Here is a 23,441-nt window from a genome sequence, read left to right on the forward strand (position 1 = left end):
GAAATGGAGAAAGGGCAAAAGGACTATACTAGAAGGGTAGTAGGAAAGAGCTTGTATTTACCAAATGGTGTGACCACCGCTGACGATAATGTCAGCACCGTTGCAGAACGACGACGCAGCGCTGGCAAGCCACACGACCACACCACGCAGCTCATGCGGGCGACCGATGCGGCCCAGCGGGTTGGCATCGCTCCAGCGAGCGAGCATCTCCGGGTCAGTGTCGAGCTGGTCCGAGACCAGGTTCGTGCGGATGTAACCAGGCGAGAGTGTGTTCACACGGATGTTGTGCGGACCCCACTCGGCAGCCAGGTTGCGGCCCATCTGCAGCACGGCAGCCTTCGACGTGTTGTAGGCAACCCACTGCTGGTCACGGTTCACAACGGTACCCGACATCGAGGCAGTAAGGATGATCGACGTGTTCAGATCAGGGCGCTTACGCATGATCCGCGCAGCCGACTTGGCCGTGATGAATACACCCGTGGTGTTCACATCAAGCATCTTGCGGAACTTGTCCACAGGGTAGTCGATAGCCGGGAAGGTCTGCATGATACCAGCGTTGGCCATGCACACATCCAGCGTCTTTGTCGGCGTATCTTCCAAGATGAAGTCCATGGCCTCGTTCATCTGCTTTTCGTTCGTCACGTCGGCCGTAATGAACGTCAGGCGGCGGCCCAGCTTGCGGCAGTGCTGGGCGACCTTCTTGAAGTCCTCACTCGGCTCATCGGCCATATCAATGACGTATACCTCGGCACCCGCTTCAACGAACGCCAGAGCCATCTCGAGACCAAGACCACGGTTGCCACCAGTGACCACAGCAGTTTTCTCCAGAAGGGAGAACTCGGCAAAAATGGTGGTGACATGCTTGTCCATCGTCTCAGGGCGACGCTTGAGCACAGCATTCACACCAATGTTCTTCGGGTCAGGGTTGACACCGGGGTTGATCGGCATATCAATGTCCGTGTCGGGGATCTCCTTGGCCTTCCAGTACGACAGGTGCGAGGGCACCGTCATGGAAAAGGCACGCGAGGCCGACAGCACCGGGGCAGTACGCAGCGACGGGGCCGCGGCAGAACGCAGCAGCGACTTGGGAACAGCACGAAGGAAACTAGTCATTATCGTGGGAAGGAATAGAAGTGCTTCTTCTTTTAGAAACTACTAAAAAGGCCTAGGGCCCAGGGTAGGAATTCGCGGGACTTAAGGGCCGTGCGGGCCGTGCGGGCCGTGCTTCTTATCACGCCTTAGTCATCATGCGTGGAGCGGCTGGGCAGCCAATTGTCAGATAATCAGCACCTAGATGGCAGCTTGCAGACGCCCTTGGTTTTTAGCCTCGCGCAAATACTGCATAGCGCCTAGCTTGTCATGAGACCCTGTGACCTGCAGCACCTCGGGGTCGCTGACTAACATGAATGGGTTGTGTTGCCGTTCCTCCCCCAATGTGTAAATCCCCGTGGTCACACCGCCGTTGCGTCCGCGACGCAGATCCGCCACCAACGACTGCACAGCCGGTCGGGAAGGCAGCACAGCCGCACTAAACGCTGCATTCGATTTCGTGTATTCTAATGTCAGTGCTCTCCTAAACGTACCATGGCCACAGTAGATGAGGGTGTCTTCCGGTAGCGTAGACAGCACCTCGTTCAGCGCACGGTCCATATCCTCAGCAGACCCTTCGAAGAAGCGGCCACACCCAGAAATAAAGAGCGTATCACTGCGGTGTAAGTCGTATCATACATACCCTGTAAATACACCACGCTTCTTCTCACCCTCGGGCCCTTCTTTGACACCATTCGGCGTCTGCGCCAACGCAGACTCACTCCGTGTGTCTTCTACATAGAAGCAAATGCTGTCGCGTGTGTGGCATGGCGTAGCAAGACACTTGACATGGACAGGTGCCTCGTCAAACAGCTCAAATGAGTCGCCATGCTGCACAAGATCAGTGACACTCGACACGGACGACGCACCGCCCCAGATCTTGCGACCTGGATAGGCCGATGCAAACGCCTTGTTGCCACCGGCATGATCATGGTGACCATGCGTCGTAATAGCACCAAGAATGTTATCGTCTTTGAGACCAAGTTGCGCAGCCACCTTCTGCACACGAGGCACATCGTACACATCGACAAACACGGCCTGTGGGCGCGCTTTCTGTGGCGTCGACATCAGAATGTATGCATAGTTGTCATCACGAACAGGTACAGGTACAATCCGCATATTTCGTTGAAATGTTCGAAGTGGCGAACGAAGAGGCGGGGTAGAGATGCGTAGACGTGAGAGCATCAATAAAACGAGCCCGGACGCCACTTCCCACCCTTTTGAGGTGTGCATGTGGAGGACATCGCAAATTTCGTGCTATCGTACAGGGCAACTACCGAGTCAAGAGTAGCGAGGCGGCTAGTTGTTTTGACTGAATTTGTAGCCACATTTTGGACAGTCGTAGAATACGGTAGTACCTTCGTCCGCACTGCGAAGCTGAAGGGTATGGAAATTCATCTCCTCATTGCCACAGCCTGGGCACTTTTCCTTGATCGTCGCCTGCTCCATCGTCTCCATGTCCGCATCACCTCCTGTGTTGCTGACAAGCTGTCGCTTCTGGCGCAGGATCGATGGGAAGGCCGAGGGATGCGAGCGCGTCACAATAGAGAGATTGTCATAAACTAGGTGTGAGGGCATTGTGAGAACATACTTCGTGCATCCTGCGTGCTTCCACAAGGGGTGCATGTAATGACATCATCGTTGTCTGGCAAATCCAGTAGCGATCCACATGCACTGCAAAACAGCAAAGATCCGATTTTGTCTATGTGGAATTAGATAGGCAGCCATTACGTACCTGGAATCACTAGCGATGAAGCCCCCGCCATGGTCGTACGCACAGGACGCTCACCATGCCGCACAAAAGAAAAAAGTGTCACGTGTACCACACCTCCACTACGAATGCAAACTATGTGAGGCGGATGCCGTAGAGCCGCTCGAGCTGCTCGCAGCTTTCGTACACTTCCGCTTGGATCTTGGCTATTTTCTCACGGTCGCCCTGTTTGTTAGTCTGTGCGTAGTACATACACCGAAACCAAAGAAGCCTTGAGCATCAACAATGCGCCTACGCTTGTATTCTTGTGCATGCTCACACTGTCGATAGAGTTCCTTCATCCATGACTCTTCTACACGACGCTCAAATGCCCGCAATTCAGGACTGCTCTTCTCTTTTGAAAAACGTTGCACGTTACCACCATTGCGCGATGATGTCGTGGACGAGGTTACATAGGGATGCTTGGCAAAGGATACCGGATCAACATAGTACAAAACACCACGGTCATGCGTAGTGCGCTGTGCACGATGGAGGGACGTAGCGCGCCAGCGGAAATCAGGGTCTGACACGGAAAACAGGTTGGGCAGATAGGAAAGGATCGTGAAAAAAAGGAGAATTGCAATCGGCAGAAGCTGGAACCACATGGCCGTTTGATTCGAATTCTGTTGCTGGCCGGCTTGACGTGCGCGAGCGCCGTTTGCGCTAGCCCCTGGCCGATAGTAATGCGTGCGAAAGCCAGGCCCTCCGAAAGAGAACATGGGACCACCACCAAACTGGGCTCCGCCCATACCACCTCCGAAAAACATGTTGAACAAATCCTCAGGGTCGATTTCGGTCCCCATACCTGGCCGCATACGTGCGCCGCCTTGGAATTGGCTAAACGGATTTGCAGCACCGGACGCCTGCGCGGTACCAAAGCGGCTGTCTGGATCGCCACCATACCGATCATACAAGGCACGCTTATCCTTGTCGGAGAGCACTGTGAACGCTTTGGAAACAACTGAAGAGTGAGGAAGGGTTATACGCACGTTTGAACGCCTCATCTGCGCCAGGCGCCCTATTTTTATCAGGATGAAGCTGAAGCGCAAGCTACACGTCAGACAAAGAAAAACAGCATACCTTCCTGTAAGATTTCTTCACTTCAGAGTCTGTAGCAGTTTTCTGGATATCCAGCACGGCATAAAAATCGCCGCCGGCACGCTTCACGCGTCGAACGATGTCAACCTGCTTCTCTGTATATTCCTTTTTATGACCGTCAGAATCCACCGAAGTGGTTTTTGTAGAGGTCGAAGCGTAAATACTTTCCGACTCTTCCATACTTGGCTTAGCAGCGGAGGATGGTCCAGTGGCATCCCCGCCGCCTTGGGCACCCTTCTCCTTCAAACGAGTGAAAAGGGCCATGGCCTCAGGAGTAGAGTAAATAGCCACACTCTTGCGCGCCCATTTTAGTGCAGCCTCTGTATTCCCATTCATATCATGCTTACGCGCAAGATCTAGCGCCTTGCGCGCTTCTTCTGCGTCCATTTCGACCCACAACCGCACGTCACACGCAACAGGTGACGTGGAAGTGAGAGACTGGGGCGGCCGCGGCGCTCGAGTCGATTCCTCCACATAGGTTGGAAGGGCAGTGCCAATTATCATGTATACATGCATCTCATGGTAGGTCTATCGAATCTAAAAGAGCATGTCCATGAAAGACTGCGACATCTCTACACCAACGAACACAGCAGCGTTAGCAGGGAAGGCACGAGCCATGGCAGGGCCGAAGCCCTTGAAGAGCGCACCAACGCCATCAGCAGCCACAGTCTTGCGGGCACAGTCCATAAAGCTCTTGTATGTACCTTCCGGTGCACCCTGGTAGCGCGACTTGATGACATCCGGAGGGATAGCAAGAGCCCAGTTAGCCATACCAGCCAGACCACCAGCCGTGATGGTGGTAAGAATGTTGATGTTCTTCGGGTCAGAGTCCGGCGGCGTCAGGTAACGCTTAGCCAGCTCATACGCAGCAAAGTAAGCAGCACTACCAGGACCATCACGGGCAAGAGTACCACCAGTACCCTTGAAGATGGAGCGGAGACCGCCTTCCTTGTACAGCTGACGCACGACGTCACCAGGACCGTTGTACTTAGGGCCGGTGCTGGACTGGCCCTGCAGCTGAAGCAACACTTTGATACGCTCGGCAGGACCAGCTACCATGACCGTGGGAATGGCACTGAAAAAGCCAGCGAAACCAAGCTCAGAAAGGGTAAGGTGCTGATCCGTACGGTTCGGTGTCATGGCATACACAAGCTTCTTACCAAGATCGTACGAAAAGAAGGACAGAGCAAAGATAGGGGTCACACCGACCAGAGGGGGACCCATACCGCGGTAGAGACCCTTGATACCATCAGCCGCAATGGTCTTGCGAATGACGTCCATGGAACCTGTGTAGGTGCCCGGCGTGGCAGTCTGGAGACGAGTCTTGATAAGATCGAAGGGGTGGCCGACAAGGACAGCACACACACCACCAAAGCCACCCGAAAGGAAAGACTTCACAGAGGAGGCAACGCTGGTGCCAGCATCTTGCAGTTCAATGTTCTCAGCGCTGAGATCGTCCGCCATGTTGGAAGTGCGAGTGGGGAATGTCAAAAACACATTGCGAATTTAAAGTATCGGGCCCACTTTGAACCGGACCGGTGGTTTGAAAGTAGCGCACATGGATGCCACGTGTGTCAAGTCAGATGCGCCTAGCTCAGATCCCAAGCCCATTTACAAACTCGTTAGCTAGTATGGGTGACACTTTCGTGTCGCTGCCAGAATTCTTCGAGAATGAGATTGGGGAATGTATACAATCTCGATCTGAATCTCTACCCTCATTTCGTGAGCTTGGTCCGCCAGATCTATGCCATGTCTTGAAAACCAACGGACGTAAGGAATATGGTTCCTATCACTTGGTATCTGGCATCGACGCTTCGTCATCGGCTACACTGGCAACATACATTACAAGTTTGTCAAACGAATTAGATGCAAACTCTGCATGGATTGGTTCCAAGTCTCACTATAAAATTCGAGGCGGTGTTTACTGTTGCTATAACGCCTTCTCACGGGTGGATTTACGCGTGGAAGTGTGCATTCCTGGTAGTGTACAGACGTACGTTGTGAATGCACGCGGAGAACGATCGGAACCTACACCTGAATTATGGCAAGAAACGTATCTATCCGCAATTTTGCGTGCCATTCTTTACTCGGATGATGTAAACTTCTCGCTCCTTGGCTATCGAAAATTAGATCCGATCCCTAATCGCGATAGCGAAGTGCGATTCTTACAAGCGGCCGAAAACTTGTTCTTCAAAGGATGGCAGCTTGGAAGCGAGCCAGAGATCCAGGTCGCTACCTTGGTCCACAACCACCTCTCCGCAGGTATATTGAAATATTTCGGGGAGGCTTCACGATATGAGCATGCAGCTAACCTTTTTGAAAAGTTGTGGGCTAGGGAGCCTGAAGTGTCCGCCCTTGTTGCGCGAGCGTATCTTGGGATGAATGAAGAAGTGAAAGCCGTTCAGGTCATGCACCAGGCACTCCAGCAAAATCCGCATAGCTATGTCGTCCTTCATGTCCAAACAGACTTGATGCGCTCCAAAGGACAGAACGCGTGGGCCATTAAGCTAGCAAAACAGGCTATAAACTGTGCTCCAAGCGAGTTTGTTACATGGGCAAAATTAGCAGAATGTTACATTGAAGCAGGAGACTGGGCGGAAGCACTTCTAACACTCAACTCGTGCCCGATGTTTACGTATAGTGAACGCGATCTCCACCGTATTCCCCAAGCGGCTCGCACACATTTTCCAGTCCCGCGGCTAGCCACACAGAGCCGAATGCTTGAGGATGAAAGTTTGGACCAAGGTGAAGTGGATTCCACGCTTTTGCGGTTGCCAGCTCCGTCGCTTCGTGGCACTTTTGCAAGCGCCTATGCAATTCTTACCAAGATTGTGAATAAAGTGGGCTGGGATGATCTTCTTAAATACCGATCTGAAGTCTTCGTTATGGAAGAGGAGTACCGTAAACAAGACCAACTTCCCCATGATGGTGCATCGTCCAAGGATGACGAAGAGCAAAGCAAACCAATGAGGAAAACACCCGAAGAAGCGCATTGGCTTTCCTTTACGGATAAACGCCTGTGCGAACGCTGGCTTGATAACCTCTTTATGGTGTTGTATGAAGACCTCCGTGTATATACTATTTGGCGTGCTGAGCAAGCACATTATGATATCCAGGCCATGCCGATCAAGCGCTCTGCGACAGACTGGGAATTGCTAGGTGAACTAGCTCTACGGCTTCACCACCCTGAGGAAGCGCATGACGCATTCCTACAGTGCATTTTGCAGAACTTCCGACCCAAAGCATATCAACGTCTATTGGAGTACTTTACTGAAAAAGGAAGTCTAGAGCAGGCTCTTTCTATGGCGATGCATCTTACGGCGTACAACCATCGCTGGTACAGCGACAGTGTTTATCCTAGTGCTGTTGCCAAGCAGCTCTTCAAAATCATTAAGATTGAAGGTCTTAGCAAGGTGTCTAATATATTGGTCGCTATGAAACCACCTCCTGCTATGCTGCGTTTAATGCAATGGTACTTCACATATGCACAAGAATTCCATCTGCCTGGAACCAAGTTGTAGTAGTTAGAATGCATTGGCTAAATAAATTATCATCATGGAAAAAAAAAAAAATGTTTCGGGCACGTCCGATCTCATACGCCATTGGCCAGACATCCATTGAATGCACATACCAAAACGCATTGGACAGCTTCGTGTGCTTCGAAAATAGCGGTGGACTAGTTGCAATTGGACATAATCCAATTTTCAACACTTGGCTACCCTTAACCTCACTCTTCCCTATGGCTATCGTAAGTACCATCGAGACATGAGTTGACATTCCAGGAAATCGTTGAGGTCAAGAATGTTGCACAGCAACATTCATCCTCGGACGTCATTGGCACGGGAGAGAGACCGTTGAGCCCTACCGAGGTGGTATGTGGTCACGCTAAAGAAACTTACAATGCTAGAATGCGAAAAACACTCTGCCCAGCGGTGTAGTGATACCCATCTACGATCCCCAATTTAAGCAGAAGGTGACGTCTCCCGGGATTAATTTTGCGAAGGAGCATGATTCCAAAGCCGCGCCAGTGATCAACCCAATGAGACGCGTCAGCTCTGGAAATTCGCGTTCCAATCTTACCCGTACAACAAGCCGTAATACCCTGAGGCAAGTCTCAAGTCGAAACAGTCGTGGAAGACGTGCTTCTGTTGTTGCAAGTGAAGATGGTGATACTGGCGTTCGCCGTCTTACTTATTTCAGTTACAATGACGACCCTAACACCGATATGCCTGACGTGATGATTGGACATGGGACAACGGACATTGAAACGGGAGCTCGCTTGCCTTACAATATTGGAGATGAAGACCAAACTGAAGATGATGAGAATATGGTATCTGACGTTATCGTCGTTGAGTGGGATGGTGATGATAAGGAGCTGGGTACGAACTGGTCCTTGGCTGCACGAGCCTATTGTTCTGTCCTTATTGGCTTACTGACAGTTTGCTCTACCATTGCCTCTTCACTACCATCTATGCTTATTCCCGTACTTGTTAAGGAATTTGGCGTGTCGTCAGAAACGATGAAGGTTGCTCTCTTTATTTTCGTTGCGGGATACTGTGTTGGTCCATTAGTTTGGGCCCCTATCTCTGAAGTATATGGCATTCGCTGGCCACTTATAATTTCTACCCTGGGTGCAACCATCTTTAATATGGCATGTGCTCTCTCTCCCAACATTACTGGCCTGATTCTGTTTCGTTTCCTCGCCGGTACATTTGGATCATGTACTTTTGTGGTTGGTGGTGGTACAATGGCAAATATCTGGACAAAAGAACTTATTGGGCTAGGCATGACGCTTTTTGCCATGTCACCTATGGCTGGTCCTGCTGTTGGCCCTCTCATCGGTGGTTGGATTGTTGTAGAACATGCTGCATGGCAATGGGGATTCTGGACGCTTACTATTTTCTCAGGCTTCATGACAATATTAAGCTTCTTTACTTTGTGGGAGACTAATCCAAATATGACGCTTAAGAAAAAAGCCAAGCGTCTTCGTAAAGAAACGGGTGATGATCGTTATAAAGCGCCTGTCGAACTTCGTAAAATTGACTTCAAAGAATTGGTAACGCGTTGGCTCTTACTTCCTATCTTGATGCTAATCTATGAACCGATGCTTCAAGCTATCACGATGTATATTTCTTTTATCTACGGTCTCCTTTACCTTTTTTTCGAAGCATACCCGATCGTTTTCATGAATCTCCATGGTCTTAACGCTCTCCAATGTGGGTTGACATTCCAGGGTTTCCTTGCTGGCTGTATTAGTGCTGGTGCCTTTTATGCTCTCGTTGAGAATAAACGCTATGTTACGAAAATGAGAGCCAGTCCCACAGGGAATCTTGCACCTGAAGAGCGCCTCCGACCTGCCATATATGGTGCGCCAATCTTGGTCATTTGTCTCTTTTGGTTTGCATGGACCTCCTATGAAGGTGTTTCTATCTGGTCTCCTATTGTGGCGGGATCTCTCTTTGGTATTTCAATGTTCTTCGTCTTCTTTAGCTTGTTTACCTACATGGCAGACACATATCGTGCTCAGACTGCGAGTGCACTGTCGGCCAACACCATGGTCCGGTCAGCTTTCGGCTTTGGCTTCCCATTGGTATGCACCTTACTCAAAAACTAACGACCCAGTTTGCGACACAAATGTATGACAAATTAAACCCTCGCTGGGCCTCTTGTTTGCTAGCATTTATTGCTCTGCTTCTCTTACCTATTCCTTTCATCCTGAATAAATACGGTGCTTTCCTTCGTTCAAAGGCAAAGTATGGATTTGAGTAGTTGAATTTCATATTTGCGAGACAATTCTAACAACGAAATTGCCCTTAATAATCACTGCAAGTGCTAAAAGCAATCTCAGAAGCTGTATGGAATATTTCTATTTCAGGGACATTTTTAATGATCTCGCGTCGCATTTTGATAGTAAAGCCAACCCCCTCTTGCATTTGGTCTCACGTGTCACCTCAGTTAGTAATTGAGAATGCACATGTGAGGGAACGATAAACGGTTATATAAGCCACGAATGTGATTGGCGAGTGACGATAAACAATCAACGGTAGCTTAAGTCCTGACGAATAAAAACCAATCTGCAAATCAAGATACAAGCGAGGTATTGAGGGCCATTTTGATTCCGGCAAAGACGGGTAAGGGTACAAGAACGCATCGCCAAGCTTCCCGTGCTGATCTGATTTCTTCCATCTTCGCATTCTGGCAATGGGCGGAGATACGATGCTTTGCGCATCTCAGGGAGAGAATACAACAACAGATCGACGGAAATGGACACCAGAAGAAGACGTTATTCTTACGCGTATTATGGAAAAGTACCAATTTTCAAAAGATACTCGTTGGACGGAAGTGGCGGCGTGTATACCTGGACGTACAGCTAAGGCCTGCCGTAAGCGCTGGGTGAATGGATTGAATGACAGGCTCAAAAAAGGATCTTGGGCAGTTGAAGAAGATGAGCGCCTTCGAAGCGGCGTTGCCAAGCTTGGAAATGATTGGGCGAGAATCGCCGAGCATGTGGGGAACCGCTCTGGTGACCAATGTAGCAAGCGTTGGCGAGAAGTACTTGATCCAATGATCAATAAGTCATCATGGACAGAGGCTGAAGACAAGCTTCTTGTTGAACTTTTCAAGAAGCATGGTTCATGCTGGCAGATTATTTCGACTCATTTCGATAATCGACGTGCTCTTCAATGCCGGAATCGGTGCTGCAAGCTGCTTGGCCTCCATGCTCATTCCCGTGTGAAAAAGAATGTTGTGACCCAACAGAAACCAACCACTCCTACTTCGCGAGTTATGTCGCCCAATAGTATGGCATTCTCTTCTTCGCCAAACTCACGTCCACCGGCAATGTTTAACTTTAACCCTGTATCCCAGCAAGAATCTCCTAGTGTCGATATGGGATGTGTGCAGCAGCAACCCATGACGACACCTTTGTTCAGTGAAGACAATATGAACCCCATGTTGGATCAGAGTTTGCAGACTATGAATTTCTTGGATGCGTGGAGCAAGGTTCAAGGCTTTGCTTCGGCAGATAGGAAGGATCCGCCTGCTGCACTTAATTTGGCAGCAGACACGCCAGCTTGTGCTATGCCATCTCCTCAAGACTCGCTTTACTCTCCGTTCTTGGATTCTGCTACATCGATACTTTCAAGTGCAGAAACTTCGCCCACTACCCCTGCCCTAAATACCAACTTTGTGCTGCAGCAGAATTTGCTTGCTAACACTGGTCTGATCCAGCCGGTAATGCAGATATCGCCTATGGCTGGTGATCTGTATACGGATCCTACAAGTGCGACTTTTGGGTCAGAGCAGCTCACTAGTCCATCTCCGTCTTTCAATATGGTTGAAAGTTTGAAAGTTCCACTTCAACAGCAGCCAGTCATATCAAGTCCGCAAAACACCACTTTTCCTATGAATACTTTCTTGCCTAATGCCCAGAGCAACCCGAGTAAAATGATGGTTATGCCTGATTTGAATTTCTGGTCTGATTATAGTTTGCTTGTTTAATTAATACCTGACTGGTTCTTCAGTCGACTGCAACGACAACAAACGAAAATGGTCGCACGCATTTTTTTTATTTAGTCCATTGAACCAAAAAAAAAAAAATCATGTACAATACTTCCAATAGTTTGTTTAAATCATCGCCCATTCTTTCTAGCATATTTATGGTACTTCATAAGGAGTTTGATGTAAACATGTTCATTTGGTTTTAAGCTATCTCGTAAAATAACTGCTCTTCTCCGGTCATGTTACAAAGTGAATTGATTGGCTTTATGTAGACTTAGTCTTTTAATACTGTCGCAGCAAGGCGCGTACCTCGCATGGGACAAGACCGTCAGCCATAGAAAGAAATAGTGAGAGAGCCAAAAAAAAAATTCATTATTTTCAACTACAATGAATAGATTGAGCTTGTCAAATGCTAACGTAGCACGAATTCCATCAAGAATTTGACGACCTTCAACATGACCAGAAGCAAAAGCATTTTTTCGACCCTCCTTATCCGGCACTGTGACAATCATACCATCTTGCAGCTAAGGGTAAGTCAAAGCTTGGTAATAACGCCAGCAAAATCATCATCAAAGCCAAGACGGAATGAATAGCTTGGTGCACATTGATCAGAACTGGAGTCTTGAAAGTCACCGTACACCAGCACACGGTCTTTGCTTGCATTATAAGGGACCATGATGGTAGTCACAGAGGTGGTAGGTTGATTATCGGTGACATAGGTAGTGCGATAGCGCAATTGCCAGGCTTTTTGAGGTGCGTGGTATCGAAACCAGTAAGCTGGACCTTACGGGAGCGGAAGATATATCCTTTGGGTTTGTCCTCCTATCCATTGGGAGGTTAGTAAAATGGATCATCAGCTGAGAAAGGAGGATCATCGGGCGAATTATGAGGCGCCAGAGATTGAATGGCGCAAAGGCTGATAAGAAAGAGTGACTAAATCCAAACCCGCATAGCAACAAGACAAGCGACCTGACTGAGTCTTCTGGGAATTCGGCTCTTCAAATACTTTTTGAAAATAGGGCAGAGCAGGCAGAAATGGACGTTTGACTGTCGATCATTCCTAACATGCAGCAATTGACGGGCAACCCCGTACCGCTAGTTTGTGCAGATCTTCGAAAGTAGACACTTGGGCGCGTTATCCTGAGTGGGGTTGTGGAGACTGACGGACCAATCAGGTATCAGAGCATAGTCTGAAAATATAAAGTTATGATCTGTACTCGTAATTTGCTGTTTTTGGCAGATCCTTAATACCAGGAGTTGAATAAGCATTTAGATATTTTGACTTTGCACAACATTGCATGTACTTTGTTTTGAGGAAAAGACGAAAGCACGTACAATAGACAGCAACGCTTCATTGTAGCCGCGCCTAATGACTCGAATAGCTTCGGATGTATCGGTAGAGCTAACACGGACCCTTTATGTAAGTTATTGGAATAAAGCACTTCGCAAAAATAACACGCTGAGCAAGGCTGCTAAGGGCCTGTAATATTGAGGAAATTTTCCGAGCATCAGATTTATAGGATTTCGTGTAAGAATATCAAAATTAGGGATATCACTAGCACTATATTTTTCTTACTCAACATTACAATGCCTTATAATAACGACGCTTATGATCACGCTGTTGACCCTTCTTAAGCTTCGAAATGAGGATCTTGTCACCAGGACCAATCTTGTCACCAGCAAAGCCATCAATCATCTTCAGGATATCGACATACTGATCGCCCAATTCTTCCACATCCAGTATAACATCATAGCTCTTTGTGAAAATACAGCGCTTTGGAAGCGGTTTGCCCTCGAGACGATCACGGACCCATTTAAACGCCCTTGTAGTAGCTGTGACTTGTGTGATAAAGTGCGCAGATAGATCAGTATCATAGTCGACAAACTCGACAGAACCACCATAGTTACACCAGGAACGAGCAGTCTTTTCGGCAGATTCATTAGGCGAGATTTCGTCGACTTTGCCCGACACGATCAAGACAGGGGCATCAGGTGTTTGCTCTTCTTTCACACCCATTGTCAAGTCTGCGAGTACTTTCTGAATTCGAGGATCGTCTAAAACATGTGGACCTTTCGTGGTCCATTTGTAGTCGAAAATATCCTGGAAGGGGTATTTCAGCAAGTCGTCAACCAGGCAATGTGTGCGGATATAGTCCAATGCATCCTTCATTTCCTGAGTTGCGACTTCTTCAATGTAGTCGTTCATTTCAGGATATGTATCAGATAGGCCAGCTACACCACCAAGGAGGAAAGCGGAGAATATGCCTTTGTTGATAGACAGAATCAAACTGGTGAGGTTTGTGGGGGGACCACCAGCATACCATCCCACAAAGGGAAGCTCTGGGGCATATGTCGGCTTGAGAGAGGCAGCCCAGCCAGTTTGAATGGCACCACCAGAATAACCTTGACCTGCAATACGAATATCCTTGGTGAGATTCAAGTGATCAAATGCTAAAGTGGCTCGAGTAGCGTCCAGCGTTTGATGGCCTTCCACATGACCAGAGGCAAAAGCGCCCTTACGACTTTCTTTGTCAGGAACAGTGACAATATATCCTTCTTTTAGGTAAGGAATTGTGGCCGCCATATTAACTGTAGCAGATGGATCACTTTGAACACCTGCGCGATAGGTATAGCTCGGTGCACATTGTGGGCCGTTCGCATCCTCGAACTCACCACTCACCAAAAGTCTATTCCGTTTGGCGTTGTATGGGACCATGATCGTGGTAACGGAAGTCGTAGGCTGATCCTTTGTGACATAGCTAGTACGATAAAGCAGTTGCCAAGCTTCTTGAAGATTCAGGCCAAAAAAGGAGTTAATTTCCACTTTGCGCTTGCGGAGAATAGTGCCCAGAGGTTTGTCCTTCCAGCCATCCGGGGGGCTGTAAAATGGATCATCAGCAGGGTAGGGTAGAGAAGCACGCACTTCCAGGGCAAGCGCTTGGATTGAGCAGAAGAATAAAAGAGAGAGCGTCGTATAGAGCAAAGTTTTCATGTTATAGCACGATCCTAGATAATGGCTATAGGGATCATTCTCCCATATATAGTGAGCAAAAACAGGGAGCTTCCAGCACCATTTGGGAAGCTGCTTAACATTCCAGGATACGGGAGCTTGACTCCATAGATCTGGTTGGCCCAAACTAGATTCACGTTCTACCTTTAGAGCTCCCTTGCTTCTTCCTCTTGAAATGCTGCAGTGTGCTTACTAAGATGAATGTGGGGACAATAAAACCTTACCGATGATCCTAATTGGGGTTACCCCTGGCATGATGACTAGCGAGATCCAATGCAGACACCCCTCTGGTGCGGGTGCATGGGCTGCTAAGAAAAGAATGATTGGCTCCATTTTTGTCTTACTACGGCAAAAAGTCGCCTTGAAAAGTCGCTTGGGAGATCCCCCATTCGAAGTGATCGGCATTCCATACGCAAAATATGCATGAAGTACAAATCTATAGTAGAATGGGAATAGTCTGCAATTTTTGTGTGTGTGGCAACAAAATGCAGCGTACGAAGCTATGGTGCCTCTTAGCAAAAAAAAAGAAAAATAAGAACAAAAAGCTAGACGAATGAGTCAGGAAGACGTTCAATGGCAGTAACAAGCTCCTCCTGATTTCCGGGAATCTCAATGCCGAATTTGTCTTTGAGAACTTGAGGGATTTCCGATGCTTTCAGTTCCGTGACGTCTTTGTCTCCCGAAACTAGATGCTTCGTCAACCTGCGATTTAACAGACTAAGTGAATAGTCGGGACCATGAGCGGCCACCATCAGGCCCTTGACGAAAACAGATTTCGGGTAGGTGGACACATACCAATTCGGAGCTTCAAGGTCAACATCAAAAAGCTCATTTTGGTTAAAAGTATATATTGATTTCCACGTATTTGACCCTAATTTAACATCGAGCATAAAGTCCGAGTCACCCAGGTCATCGCGATGCTTGATGTCTGTTATCCTGTATGTGCCTAGGGGAAGCTGCTGCTCGATCCCAGTCTCCAGGGCGATTGGACCTGATAAGGTTTGACCACCAAAGCCTACATCGACAATATATTCCTTCCCTTCAATTTTTGTCCCCAGAAGCATATGCGTTGTTGCATTAAATCGCGGCTCGTCAAAGCCCCATACAACACGCCCAGCGTAAGTCGACACATTAAATCCAATTTGCTCAAGAACGTGGCGGAAAAGCTTGTTCTGTTCATAGCAGTAGCCGCCGCGGCTCCCGTCCACCAGTTTCTTACGAATAGACTCAAGGTCAATTGGCACCCTGCGACCCATAAAAGGATCTAGATTTTCAAATGGGATGGTCTGCGTATGGAGGCGGTTAAGTTCCCTGAGTGTGTCGAGGGTTGGTTTAGGGATACCTTTGCACGAAAAGCCGATTCGTGTAAAATAAGATGAGAGTATGGACATGGGGGACGGTATAGTAGTGTCTGTAAAAAGAAGACCCGCCAAGATGGCGTCTATAATATTCCCGACACTGTGACTAAGCCAGAGTGCCGGCTACCCCCGAAGTTAGGATGGCATTCGAAGCCCACTCCACTCTGACAGGTCGGACCAATTTTGACACATTTCGACATCAGACAAATTAACCCTATCCAAACGGTTGTTTCACTGATGAATAAGCGAAATAAAAGGTGCACCTATTAACTATGTGCTGATCCTGGACAGGAATGCTTTCAATTCTGTCTCCAATTCTGGAACCGATATAGTGAACCTTTCCTCCAAAACTTCGAGAATGTTTTCCAACGTTAATGCATGTGTTTCCTTCTCACCAGTATCATGATGATAAATAGTCAAGCCCAAATTCAATAAGTTGACAGATTCAGTTTCTGTATGCTTGGCTAAAATGAGCCTTTTCAAGAAGGGTGAGTTAGGATTTGCAGAAGTCCACCAGTTTTGTACTTGCAAGTCGGATAAACGCTGAGGTGACAAATTAGAACAGTAGATAGACTTCCATTCGTCTTTCAACTTTACTTCAAGCATGATTTTATCATATGGAAGTTCAGCGTTTTCGTATTTTGTAAGGCGGAACAAGCCTTTAGGTACCTTTTGCTCCAAACCTGTCTTTAGCAGAAGGGGGCCGGAAAGTGTTTGACCACCAAAGCCCACATCTGCTACAAACTCTTCCCCATCAATAATGACGCCCAAAAACACATGTGTAGGTGGCAAGTAGTCTGGTCCTTTATTCACCCATACTACTCTGGCCAAATAAATTTTTGTCTGGAATCCAATTTCACGAAGCACTTCATTGAATAATACATTTTGCTCAAGACAATACCCACCTCGCTTCTCTGAGACAAGTTTCTTTTTCACAGCTTCAGGATCAACTGAAACAGGTTTTCCCACCACAACATCAATATTCTCGAAAGGGATAGACTTAGGATGAAGGTGATGAAGTTCTTTCAATGTGTCTAGCGAAGGGGGAGGCCGTTCCTCCGTTTTAAATCCAATACGGTCAAAATATTCTTCTAGAAACGCCATTGTGGTCAGGTTCGTGGTGTTTAGGGAGGCCCGTGGGACTCTGCTCCACTTTCCGGACACGGGCATAATTGATAAAAGAAAAAGGCGGGTGAGCTTTATTTAAATTAGTCAGGTTCTATCAGAAGCCCATGGATACGCCTGCAATAGCGGAAACTGAGGAGTCTTGATACTTCGCCCTGGACCGAGAACGAAGAACAGATTGGCTAAGTATACCCTGCTCCATAGTTTTATAGCCCAGATCCACAGATAGACATGAGCTATATCCTACGCGTGTGTCTCCACCGGACATGCAATTCCCAGCGCTTGTTTCAGAGGCACCCGTAACGTAGAAACTCTGTGCGTAGTCACTTAGCTTATCGAAAGATGCTTGGTCACAAACTTGAACCTTATTCATCAAGCTCAATTTCTTAGCTCCAATGCTCGGTTCACTCTGCTCACTGGACTTGCTTTTACCAAACAGGCTCTTAAAACTTGAGGCCTTGTTCGAACTTTCCATGTAGCTCTCTTTATAGAGCTGCTTCCAACTACCCTCTGAATAGTGAGTGAAACGAGTCAGGTCTTTGCCCTCTACTTTGTCATTGTGGTCCAGGAACAGCCCAATAGCATGGTACAAGTCCCAGTAATATGATGCACTGAGCATGTGTGTGTGCCAAACAAGGTCAATATCCAATGTAGGTACCATCGGTCCTGGCTTCAAGCTAGCCAATCCAAGCCATTTTGTGTACCTATCCCAAAGTTGTGGATAAGAAACGAGGCCAGGTCGCTCAAGCCAGCCAAGTTTCTCCATTTCATCCACAAATTTGTATTGGCGATTCACTGCTGCACACAAATCCAAACTTGTTTGGCTCAGTGAATGAGCATCCTTGTAGAATTTGAACATCAAATTAATGCGGTGGTCTATTTCTTCTCTCCTTGATAAACCAATGACCGTCTTATTCTCTTTCAAGTAAATGCCTGTTTCCTTCACGTGCTGCCAAATTTGGCTAGACAAATTGTCAATGTTCAGGCCGAGTTTCTGAGCAAGGCTCTGTGGTGTTTCTTGTCCTCGTGTGATCGTACCGTAAAGATCTTTAGAAGGATCAAACTGAGCATTAATTTCTGCGCTTAACGAAGTAGATGTGCGGTTATTTGCAAAGATGCGGAGAAGTATGGGCGCATATGGGTCTTTCGGGAAGTAGCAGTCGTCATGTGCCGACAACACAGCACCACGAAGTCTGAATCCTGTAATGTCGTCGCCGCCCGCACACCATACAGAGGCATCATCTAGCCACAGCCGTCCAGCGATCTCTTCTGGGCCGAACGCCGCCATGCAGTGTTGGCACTTCGCTTTCCAATGCTTCGAGGTAACCTGACCCCAAGCAACTTCATTCTGGGCCCGACAGAATGGGCACGAGATGGGAGCATTTTGCAGTCCAGGCTGCATCGGGTCGAAGGGCAGGACTATGCAGGATTGCCAAGTGGCCTCTGCTTCAGGACAGAGCACTCGCGGAGAATTGCTGTCCATGAACTTTACGAGTGATTCGAGAGGGAAGGCAACTTGGGCTAGAGGTGCGTATTTCTGGACCCTATGCGCGTCTTCGTAGAGTCGTGAGGGATTTAAACAGTAGGCGTGCCAAATCAGAGCCACATCAAGAGGTGGAAGATGTGTAGAGGGAAGTTGCATACATATGACGTCCTTTGAAGTAGCTCGTTCCAAACTAAGATCCTGAAAGTGTGGATTGTATTGCGCGAGTTGTGGTAATGTACGCAGTACGTTTGTTACGTAGAGCTCGAAACGATGAAGGGCCTTATTCAGAAAGATCATCCAAGCGTGATCCGGCTCTGCATGTGTAATAGGATCGTTCTTGAGTGTACCATTATCAGTTGCTGAATATGCTGGAAGATGCTCATATGCATAACCCTGTCTGACCTCTTTCTGCAGTTGAGAAAAACAGTGCAGCAATGTCAGGTGCGCGATTACATCTGCTTCACTGACGTAATTGCCAATGACAGAGTCTCTAAGAACTTTCACCCTTTTTTTATCGTCAGCTAATATTTTGCAGCTGGAGGATATGATGTTGGAGCGGGCTTGTATCGTTCGCATGATGCTATGATATCGTTACAACGGAAGCGGGCCGACATTTACGTAACTTTGTTTATTTTTATCAAGGTGCAGGTGGTCTGTGCAGCATCCCGCATGAGTGTTCGCAGTATACGTGTGGAGGAGGCTTGAGAGATGAACTACCTCACTTTCTCGACATAAAACCGCTTCAAATTCCGAGACTGATCAAATCTATTTATATCATTAGAAAGTAACACTAAACACCTTGAAGCCCTCAGAAGCTTGGTCCTTCATGGAGACGGATCCATCCTTCTCCAGAGAGAGCTGCTTGTGGGTCTTGACGTTCGTGATCGAGTGACCCTTGCCATTACCGAGATCAGCGATGGCAAACTCGGCACCGTCCTGTTTCTTCGACGACAACGAAAGCGACTCTGTCACGTACTTCTTGCCGGCCGAAGCTGGTGTCGAGATCTTGAAGCGGTTGTCCTTAGGATCCGAGCCGTCCCAGTGCAAAATGAAGCGCTGCTCTTCTGCATCATGGAACTTCTGGGGCTCGGTCGATCCGACCTTGCTGTCAGAGTGCTTCAGAGCTTTGCCGTTGGCCTCAAAGGTAAGGTAACGGCCTACTGTAAGGTCACCACGCACAGGCTTGTAGCCCTTCTCGACGCGCAAGCTGTCTTCATCACTGAACTTGCCGTAAGGCACAGCCGGCTGCACGTTGCCCCAGAACTTGCGCTGGCACACGTCGGCACCGTTGAACTGGCGCGTGATCGGGTCCTGCGAGGCCATCGTGACGTTCGCAAGCTCGAGAATGCTATCATCATGGTTCGAAAAGTCAAACATGTTGACAAGGTTGCTCATCTGCGCACGGCGCCAGGGGTTGATCTCCTTCGACTCGAATGGCTTACCCACAGCCTTGGACCACTCTTCCAGGAACATGATCTGGCTTTCGTGCGATGCGTGCTCCGTGAATACACCACCGTTGCGCGTCCACGGGGAGACTGCGTAGAAGGGAAGGCGGAAACCAGGACCGGTGGGCACCTCGCCCAGCGACTTGTCATAGGGGTCGACCATCCACTCACCAGGTGAGTCCTTGGGCGGATGAGGAGACATGACATGGTCAGCCCAGCCACCCGTCTCATCGTACGAGAAGAAGAGAGCGGTCGAGGCCCAGTTCTTTCCCTTCATGACGGCGTCGGCCACTTTCGCCTGAATCCATGCACCATCTTTGGGCGTGTACGGCGGATGCTCCGAGAGCTGCATGGGCGCAACAATGTAAGACACTTCGGGCAGGTTGCCATCCATCGCATCCTTCACGAACTTTGCGATGCCTGGGTACGACACTGAGTGCTTAGCGAGCTCGTCCTTGTTCTTTGCGGCCTTCTGGTACTGCTCCCACTCTACGAGGGTGTCGTCACCAAAGTTGTCAAAGTCCTGATAGAACTGGAAGGTGATGTTAGCGTCCTGCAGGTACTCTGGAACCGTCTTCCAGCGGAGAGGGCGGCACGAGAAGAAGTCGCCATTGTCAGCGATCAGACACCAGGGGTTGACATTGTTGTCAATGACAGGACCGCCCATGTTCAAACCACCACCGCCAATGACGCTGTTGTTCACGTTGATCGAACCGGAGAAGAAGGACACACGGTTCGGGTCTGTCGACGAAATAATCGACTCATAGTAGCTGTCAGCCACAGTAAAGTTGCCGGCAATAGCATACTGTGTCGGGATGTCTTCGCGGCGGAAGTAGCCGAGACTGTAGGGGGTGTTGTTCAGAGCCCAGTGATCAAGCGAGCCGTTGTTCCACGCCTGGTGGTTCTGGCGCCAGTCGTTGGTACCAGCAACCATGCACTGCACACGCTCATGGTAGTCACCACCTTGCCACGGCAAGTGCCACGGCGTGAGCTCCTTGACATTGTCAGGTGGATAGTAGCCCTCTGCGACAGGGTCGGCATCGCCATCCCACATGCCGTCCTTGTTCACGGGTTGGTGGAACACGTCCTTGCCTGTGTTCTTCGACACATGCACGTTCGGGTCCTGGAATCCACGCACACCGGCCATCGTACCGAAATAGTGGTCAAACGCACGGTTCTCCTGCATGAACAAGACAATATGCTTGATGTTCTTCAGTTCCTCATGCACGGCCAGTGCCGGCGAGATTGCAGCCGCTGCGGCCACAAGGGCCAGGGCACTCGAAGCAACACGCATTGTGATGAGGGCCCCGGGATGGCGCTGGGCCCTCGCCGCAGATATAGGTCGTACTAGACGCGTAGCATGGTCAGTGCCTACTACACGTGCGCAACAAAAAAAACAGAGGCAGGTAATCGAGGCTTTGTGATTGGCACAATGTGACACTAATTTAGTAGGAGTTTTCGGAACTCGCTGTCCATACCAAATCAGCGCGTCGCCCTCTGGCTAGCGTGTTGGACCAACACGTGCCTGCGTGGAATGTAGCCCTTGCCCACTGCTATTACATCGTAACACTAAATACCGTCACAGTTGCGCTCTTGTCCCATGAGACGCTGCCATCGTCACCAATCTTCAGGTTCTGGTTCGACTCGAGCTCCTTAATAGCGTAGCCAGCGCCGTTTCCGAGATCCTTCAGTGAGAATGTAGCGGCATCGCTCTTGCTCTTCGATAGCCCAAGCGACTTCGTAATGTAGCGGTTGCTCGTAGACTCAATGTGGAAGCGGTTGTCGTTGGGCTCCTTACCCAGCCAGTGGATCACAAACAGCTGGTCGTGACCGTCGTGCTGCTTGCGTGTGTCACTCGTGCCTAGCTTGGCATTGGCATGCGAGAGTGCATGGCCGTTCGACTCAAACGTAAGGTAACGGCCTTCCGTAAGGTCACCACGCGTACGCTTGTAGCCCTTGTTCACCTGCATCGAGTTGTCCGAGTCCTGGTGACCATACGGCACAGGCGGGAATACCAGACCAGCGTGCACAGCCATACACACCAGGCCACCGTTGTACTTGTGGCTGATCAAGTCCTGGGAGGGCTTACGCACACGCGGCACGTACGCTACACTCGTATCCTCACTGCTAAAGTCAAACGCATTCACCAGGTTGCTCAAGTGCTCGCGGCGCCACGAAGGGATTTCCTGCGCGTAGAATGGCTTGCCGTGCGCCTTGGCCCACTCCTCCAGGAACATGATCTGACTCTCGTGAGCCGAGTGCTCCGTGAACACATGACCACCACGTGTCCATGGCGACACAATGTAGAAGGGCAGGCGGTAGCCTGGACCGATTGGCGAGTTGCCCTGGCTCTTGTCAAACGGATCAATCATCCACTCGCTCTCAACGCTCTGTGGGGGGTGCGGTGCCATGACGTGATCCGCCCAGCCACCCGACTCATCGTACGAGTAAATGAGGACCGTTGAGTCCCAGTCCTTTCCGTTCATCACCGCCTCCGCGACCTTCGCCTGAATCCACGCACCGTCCATCGGCATGTACGGCGGGTGCTCAGAAAGGTTCTCCGGTGCCACAATGTACGACACATCCGGCAAGTTTCCATCGCGGGCATCATCGTAAAACTTTTGCAAGCCTGGGAACGACGTACCACGACGAGCCAATTCGCCCTTGTTCTTCGCAGACTTTTGGTACTGCTCGAAGAACACCAGCGGGTCGTCGCCGAAGTTGTCCTCATCCTGGTACACCCGCCACGAAATGCCGGCATCTTGCAGGTACTCTGGCACTGTCTTCCACTTGAGCGGCATGCACGACAGAGGACCGCCATTCGACGCTGTCTGGCAACCGTCGGCGATGTGGTTGTTCAGTTGAGGGCCACCCATGTTGTAGTTGGATCCGTTCACCTCGCTGCCACGCGGCGGGTTGATCGTGCTGGCAAAAAATGCAACACGGTTCGGGTCTGTAGAAGCGATAATCGACTCGTAGTACATGTCACCCACCGTGAACGTGTCAGCGAGTTTCCACTGCACAGGAATCTCATCCTCGTGGAAGTAGCCCAAACTGTACACCGAGTTCTTAAGCGCCCAGTGGTCATTCTCTCCCTTGTTCCAAGCGGCATGGTTGAACGTCCAGTCGTTCAAACCGGCAATCAAGCACTGTGTCTTCTCCTTCCAGTCACCACCACGCCAGTTCAGGTAGAATGGCTGCACTTCGTGCACGTTGGGCGGAGGTGCAGGCGCAATAATCGAGTGGTCAACTGGCTGATGGAATACGCTCTTCCCGGTGTTGCTTGAGATGTGTACGTTCGGGTCCTGGAAACCACGCACACCCGCCATGGAGCCAAAGTAGTGGTCAAACGCACGGTTCTCTTGCATGAACAGCACTACTTTCTTGATCTTGCGCAGATCATCCTGCTTGTCCTGGCTTGCACTAAGCGCAGGGAGTGCCAAAAACACCAGCGCCGATGTCAGCAACGCACCTACGCGGACCATAGTGAGTGACAGTGGGTAGGGAAGCGTTCTACAGGGTGTTGCCGCGTTTTTTTTGCTTTACATGCCAAGGCTGGTTCGATTAGGGCGACATGCGC

At 49.4% G+C, this 23,441-nt stretch overlaps 11 protein-coding genes across 11 annotated transcripts; 3 read left to right on the forward strand and 8 right to left on the reverse strand.

The window, feature by feature from the left end:
* Positions 1-57: 57 nt before the first annotated feature.
* Malapachy_0489 (sorbose reductase sou1) lies at positions 58-1,113 on the reverse strand (the record flags this gene model as incomplete). The annotated part of the gene is made up of 1 exon (XM_018135008.1): positions 58-1,113. The coding sequence occupies one exon, from the start codon at positions 1,111-1,113 to the stop codon at positions 58-60; it is 1,056 nt and encodes a 351-aa protein (XP_017990589.1).
* Positions 1,114-1,290: 177 nt separating this feature from the next.
* On the reverse strand, positions 1,291-2,208 carry Malapachy_0488 (hydroxyacylglutathione hydrolase; the record flags this gene model as incomplete). The annotated part of the gene is made up of 3 exons (XM_018135007.1): positions 1,291-1,556; positions 1,584-1,705; positions 1,733-2,208. The coding sequence occupies 3 exons, from the start codon at positions 2,206-2,208 to the stop codon at positions 1,291-1,293; spliced, it is 864 nt and encodes a 287-aa protein (XP_017990590.1).
* Positions 2,209-2,388: 180 nt separating this feature from the next.
* Positions 2,389-2,855, reverse strand: Malapachy_0491 (dna-directed rna polymerase complex i subunit rpa12; the record flags this gene model as incomplete). The annotated part of the gene is made up of 3 exons (XM_018135010.1): positions 2,389-2,651; positions 2,681-2,791; positions 2,825-2,855. 3 exons carry the CDS (start codon positions 2,853-2,855, stop codon positions 2,389-2,391), a joined length of 405 nt encoding a protein of 134 aa, XP_017990499.1.
* Positions 2,856-2,935: 80 nt separating this feature from the next.
* Malapachy_0490 (hypothetical protein) lies at positions 2,936-4,324 on the reverse strand (the record flags this gene model as incomplete). The annotated part of the gene is made up of 4 exons (XM_018135009.1): positions 2,936-3,025; positions 3,055-3,800; positions 3,829-3,889; positions 3,920-4,324. 4 exons carry the CDS (start codon positions 4,322-4,324, stop codon positions 2,936-2,938), a joined length of 1,302 nt encoding a protein of 433 aa, XP_017990631.1.
* Positions 4,325-4,474: 150 nt separating this feature from the next.
* On the reverse strand, positions 4,475-5,401 carry Malapachy_0482 (carnitine acyl carnitine carrier; the record flags this gene model as incomplete). Its single annotated transcript, XM_018135001.1, has 1 exon — positions 4,475-5,401. The coding sequence occupies one exon, from the start codon at positions 5,399-5,401 to the stop codon at positions 4,475-4,477; it is 927 nt and encodes a 308-aa protein (XP_017990594.1).
* Positions 5,402-6,564: 1,163 nt separating this feature from the next.
* Positions 6,565-7,458, forward strand: Malapachy_0473 (s family protein; the record flags this gene model as incomplete). Its single annotated transcript, XM_018134992.1, has 1 exon — positions 6,565-7,458. The coding sequence occupies one exon, from the start codon at positions 6,565-6,567 to the stop codon at positions 7,456-7,458; it is 894 nt and encodes a 297-aa protein (XP_017990444.1).
* A 704-nt stretch (positions 7,459-8,162) lies between these two features.
* Positions 8,163-9,706, forward strand: Malapachy_0496 (mfs general substrate transporter; the record flags this gene model as incomplete). Its single annotated transcript, XM_018135014.1, has 2 exons — positions 8,163-9,527; positions 9,560-9,706. The coding sequence occupies 2 exons, from the start codon at positions 8,163-8,165 to the stop codon at positions 9,704-9,706; spliced, it is 1,512 nt and encodes a 503-aa protein (XP_017990584.1).
* Positions 9,707-10,777: 1,071 nt separating this feature from the next.
* Malapachy_0506 (hypothetical protein) lies at positions 10,778-11,437 on the forward strand (the record flags this gene model as incomplete). Its single annotated transcript, XM_018135023.1, has 1 exon — positions 10,778-11,437. The coding sequence occupies one exon, from the start codon at positions 10,778-10,780 to the stop codon at positions 11,435-11,437; it is 660 nt and encodes a 219-aa protein (XP_017990514.1).
* Positions 11,438-13,019: 1,582 nt separating this feature from the next.
* On the reverse strand, positions 13,020-14,429 carry Malapachy_0481 (putative secretory lipase (family lip); the record flags this gene model as incomplete). Its single annotated transcript, XM_018135000.1, has 1 exon — positions 13,020-14,429. One exon carries the CDS (start codon positions 14,427-14,429, stop codon positions 13,020-13,022), a length of 1,410 nt encoding a protein of 469 aa, XP_017990591.1.
* Positions 14,430-19,193: 4,764 nt separating this feature from the next.
* On the reverse strand, positions 19,194-21,155 carry Malapachy_0514 (putative phospholipase c; the record flags this gene model as incomplete). The annotated part of the gene is made up of 1 exon (XM_018135031.1): positions 19,194-21,155. One exon carries the CDS (start codon positions 21,153-21,155, stop codon positions 19,194-19,196), a length of 1,962 nt encoding a protein of 653 aa, XP_017990528.1.
* A 262-nt stretch (positions 21,156-21,417) lies between these two features.
* On the reverse strand, positions 21,418-23,346 carry Malapachy_0515 (putative phospholipase c; the record flags this gene model as incomplete). The annotated part of the gene is made up of 1 exon (XM_018135032.1): positions 21,418-23,346. One exon carries the CDS (start codon positions 23,344-23,346, stop codon positions 21,418-21,420), a length of 1,929 nt encoding a protein of 642 aa, XP_017990527.1.
* Positions 23,347-23,441: the final 95 nt, after the last annotated feature.

The sequence above is a fragment of the Malassezia pachydermatis genome (assembly GCF_001278385.1).
Source record: "Malassezia pachydermatis strain CBS 1879 chromosome Unknown scaffold8, whole genome shotgun sequence".
NCBI lineage: Eukaryota > Fungi > Basidiomycota > Malasseziomycetes > Malasseziales > Malasseziaceae > Malassezia > Malassezia pachydermatis.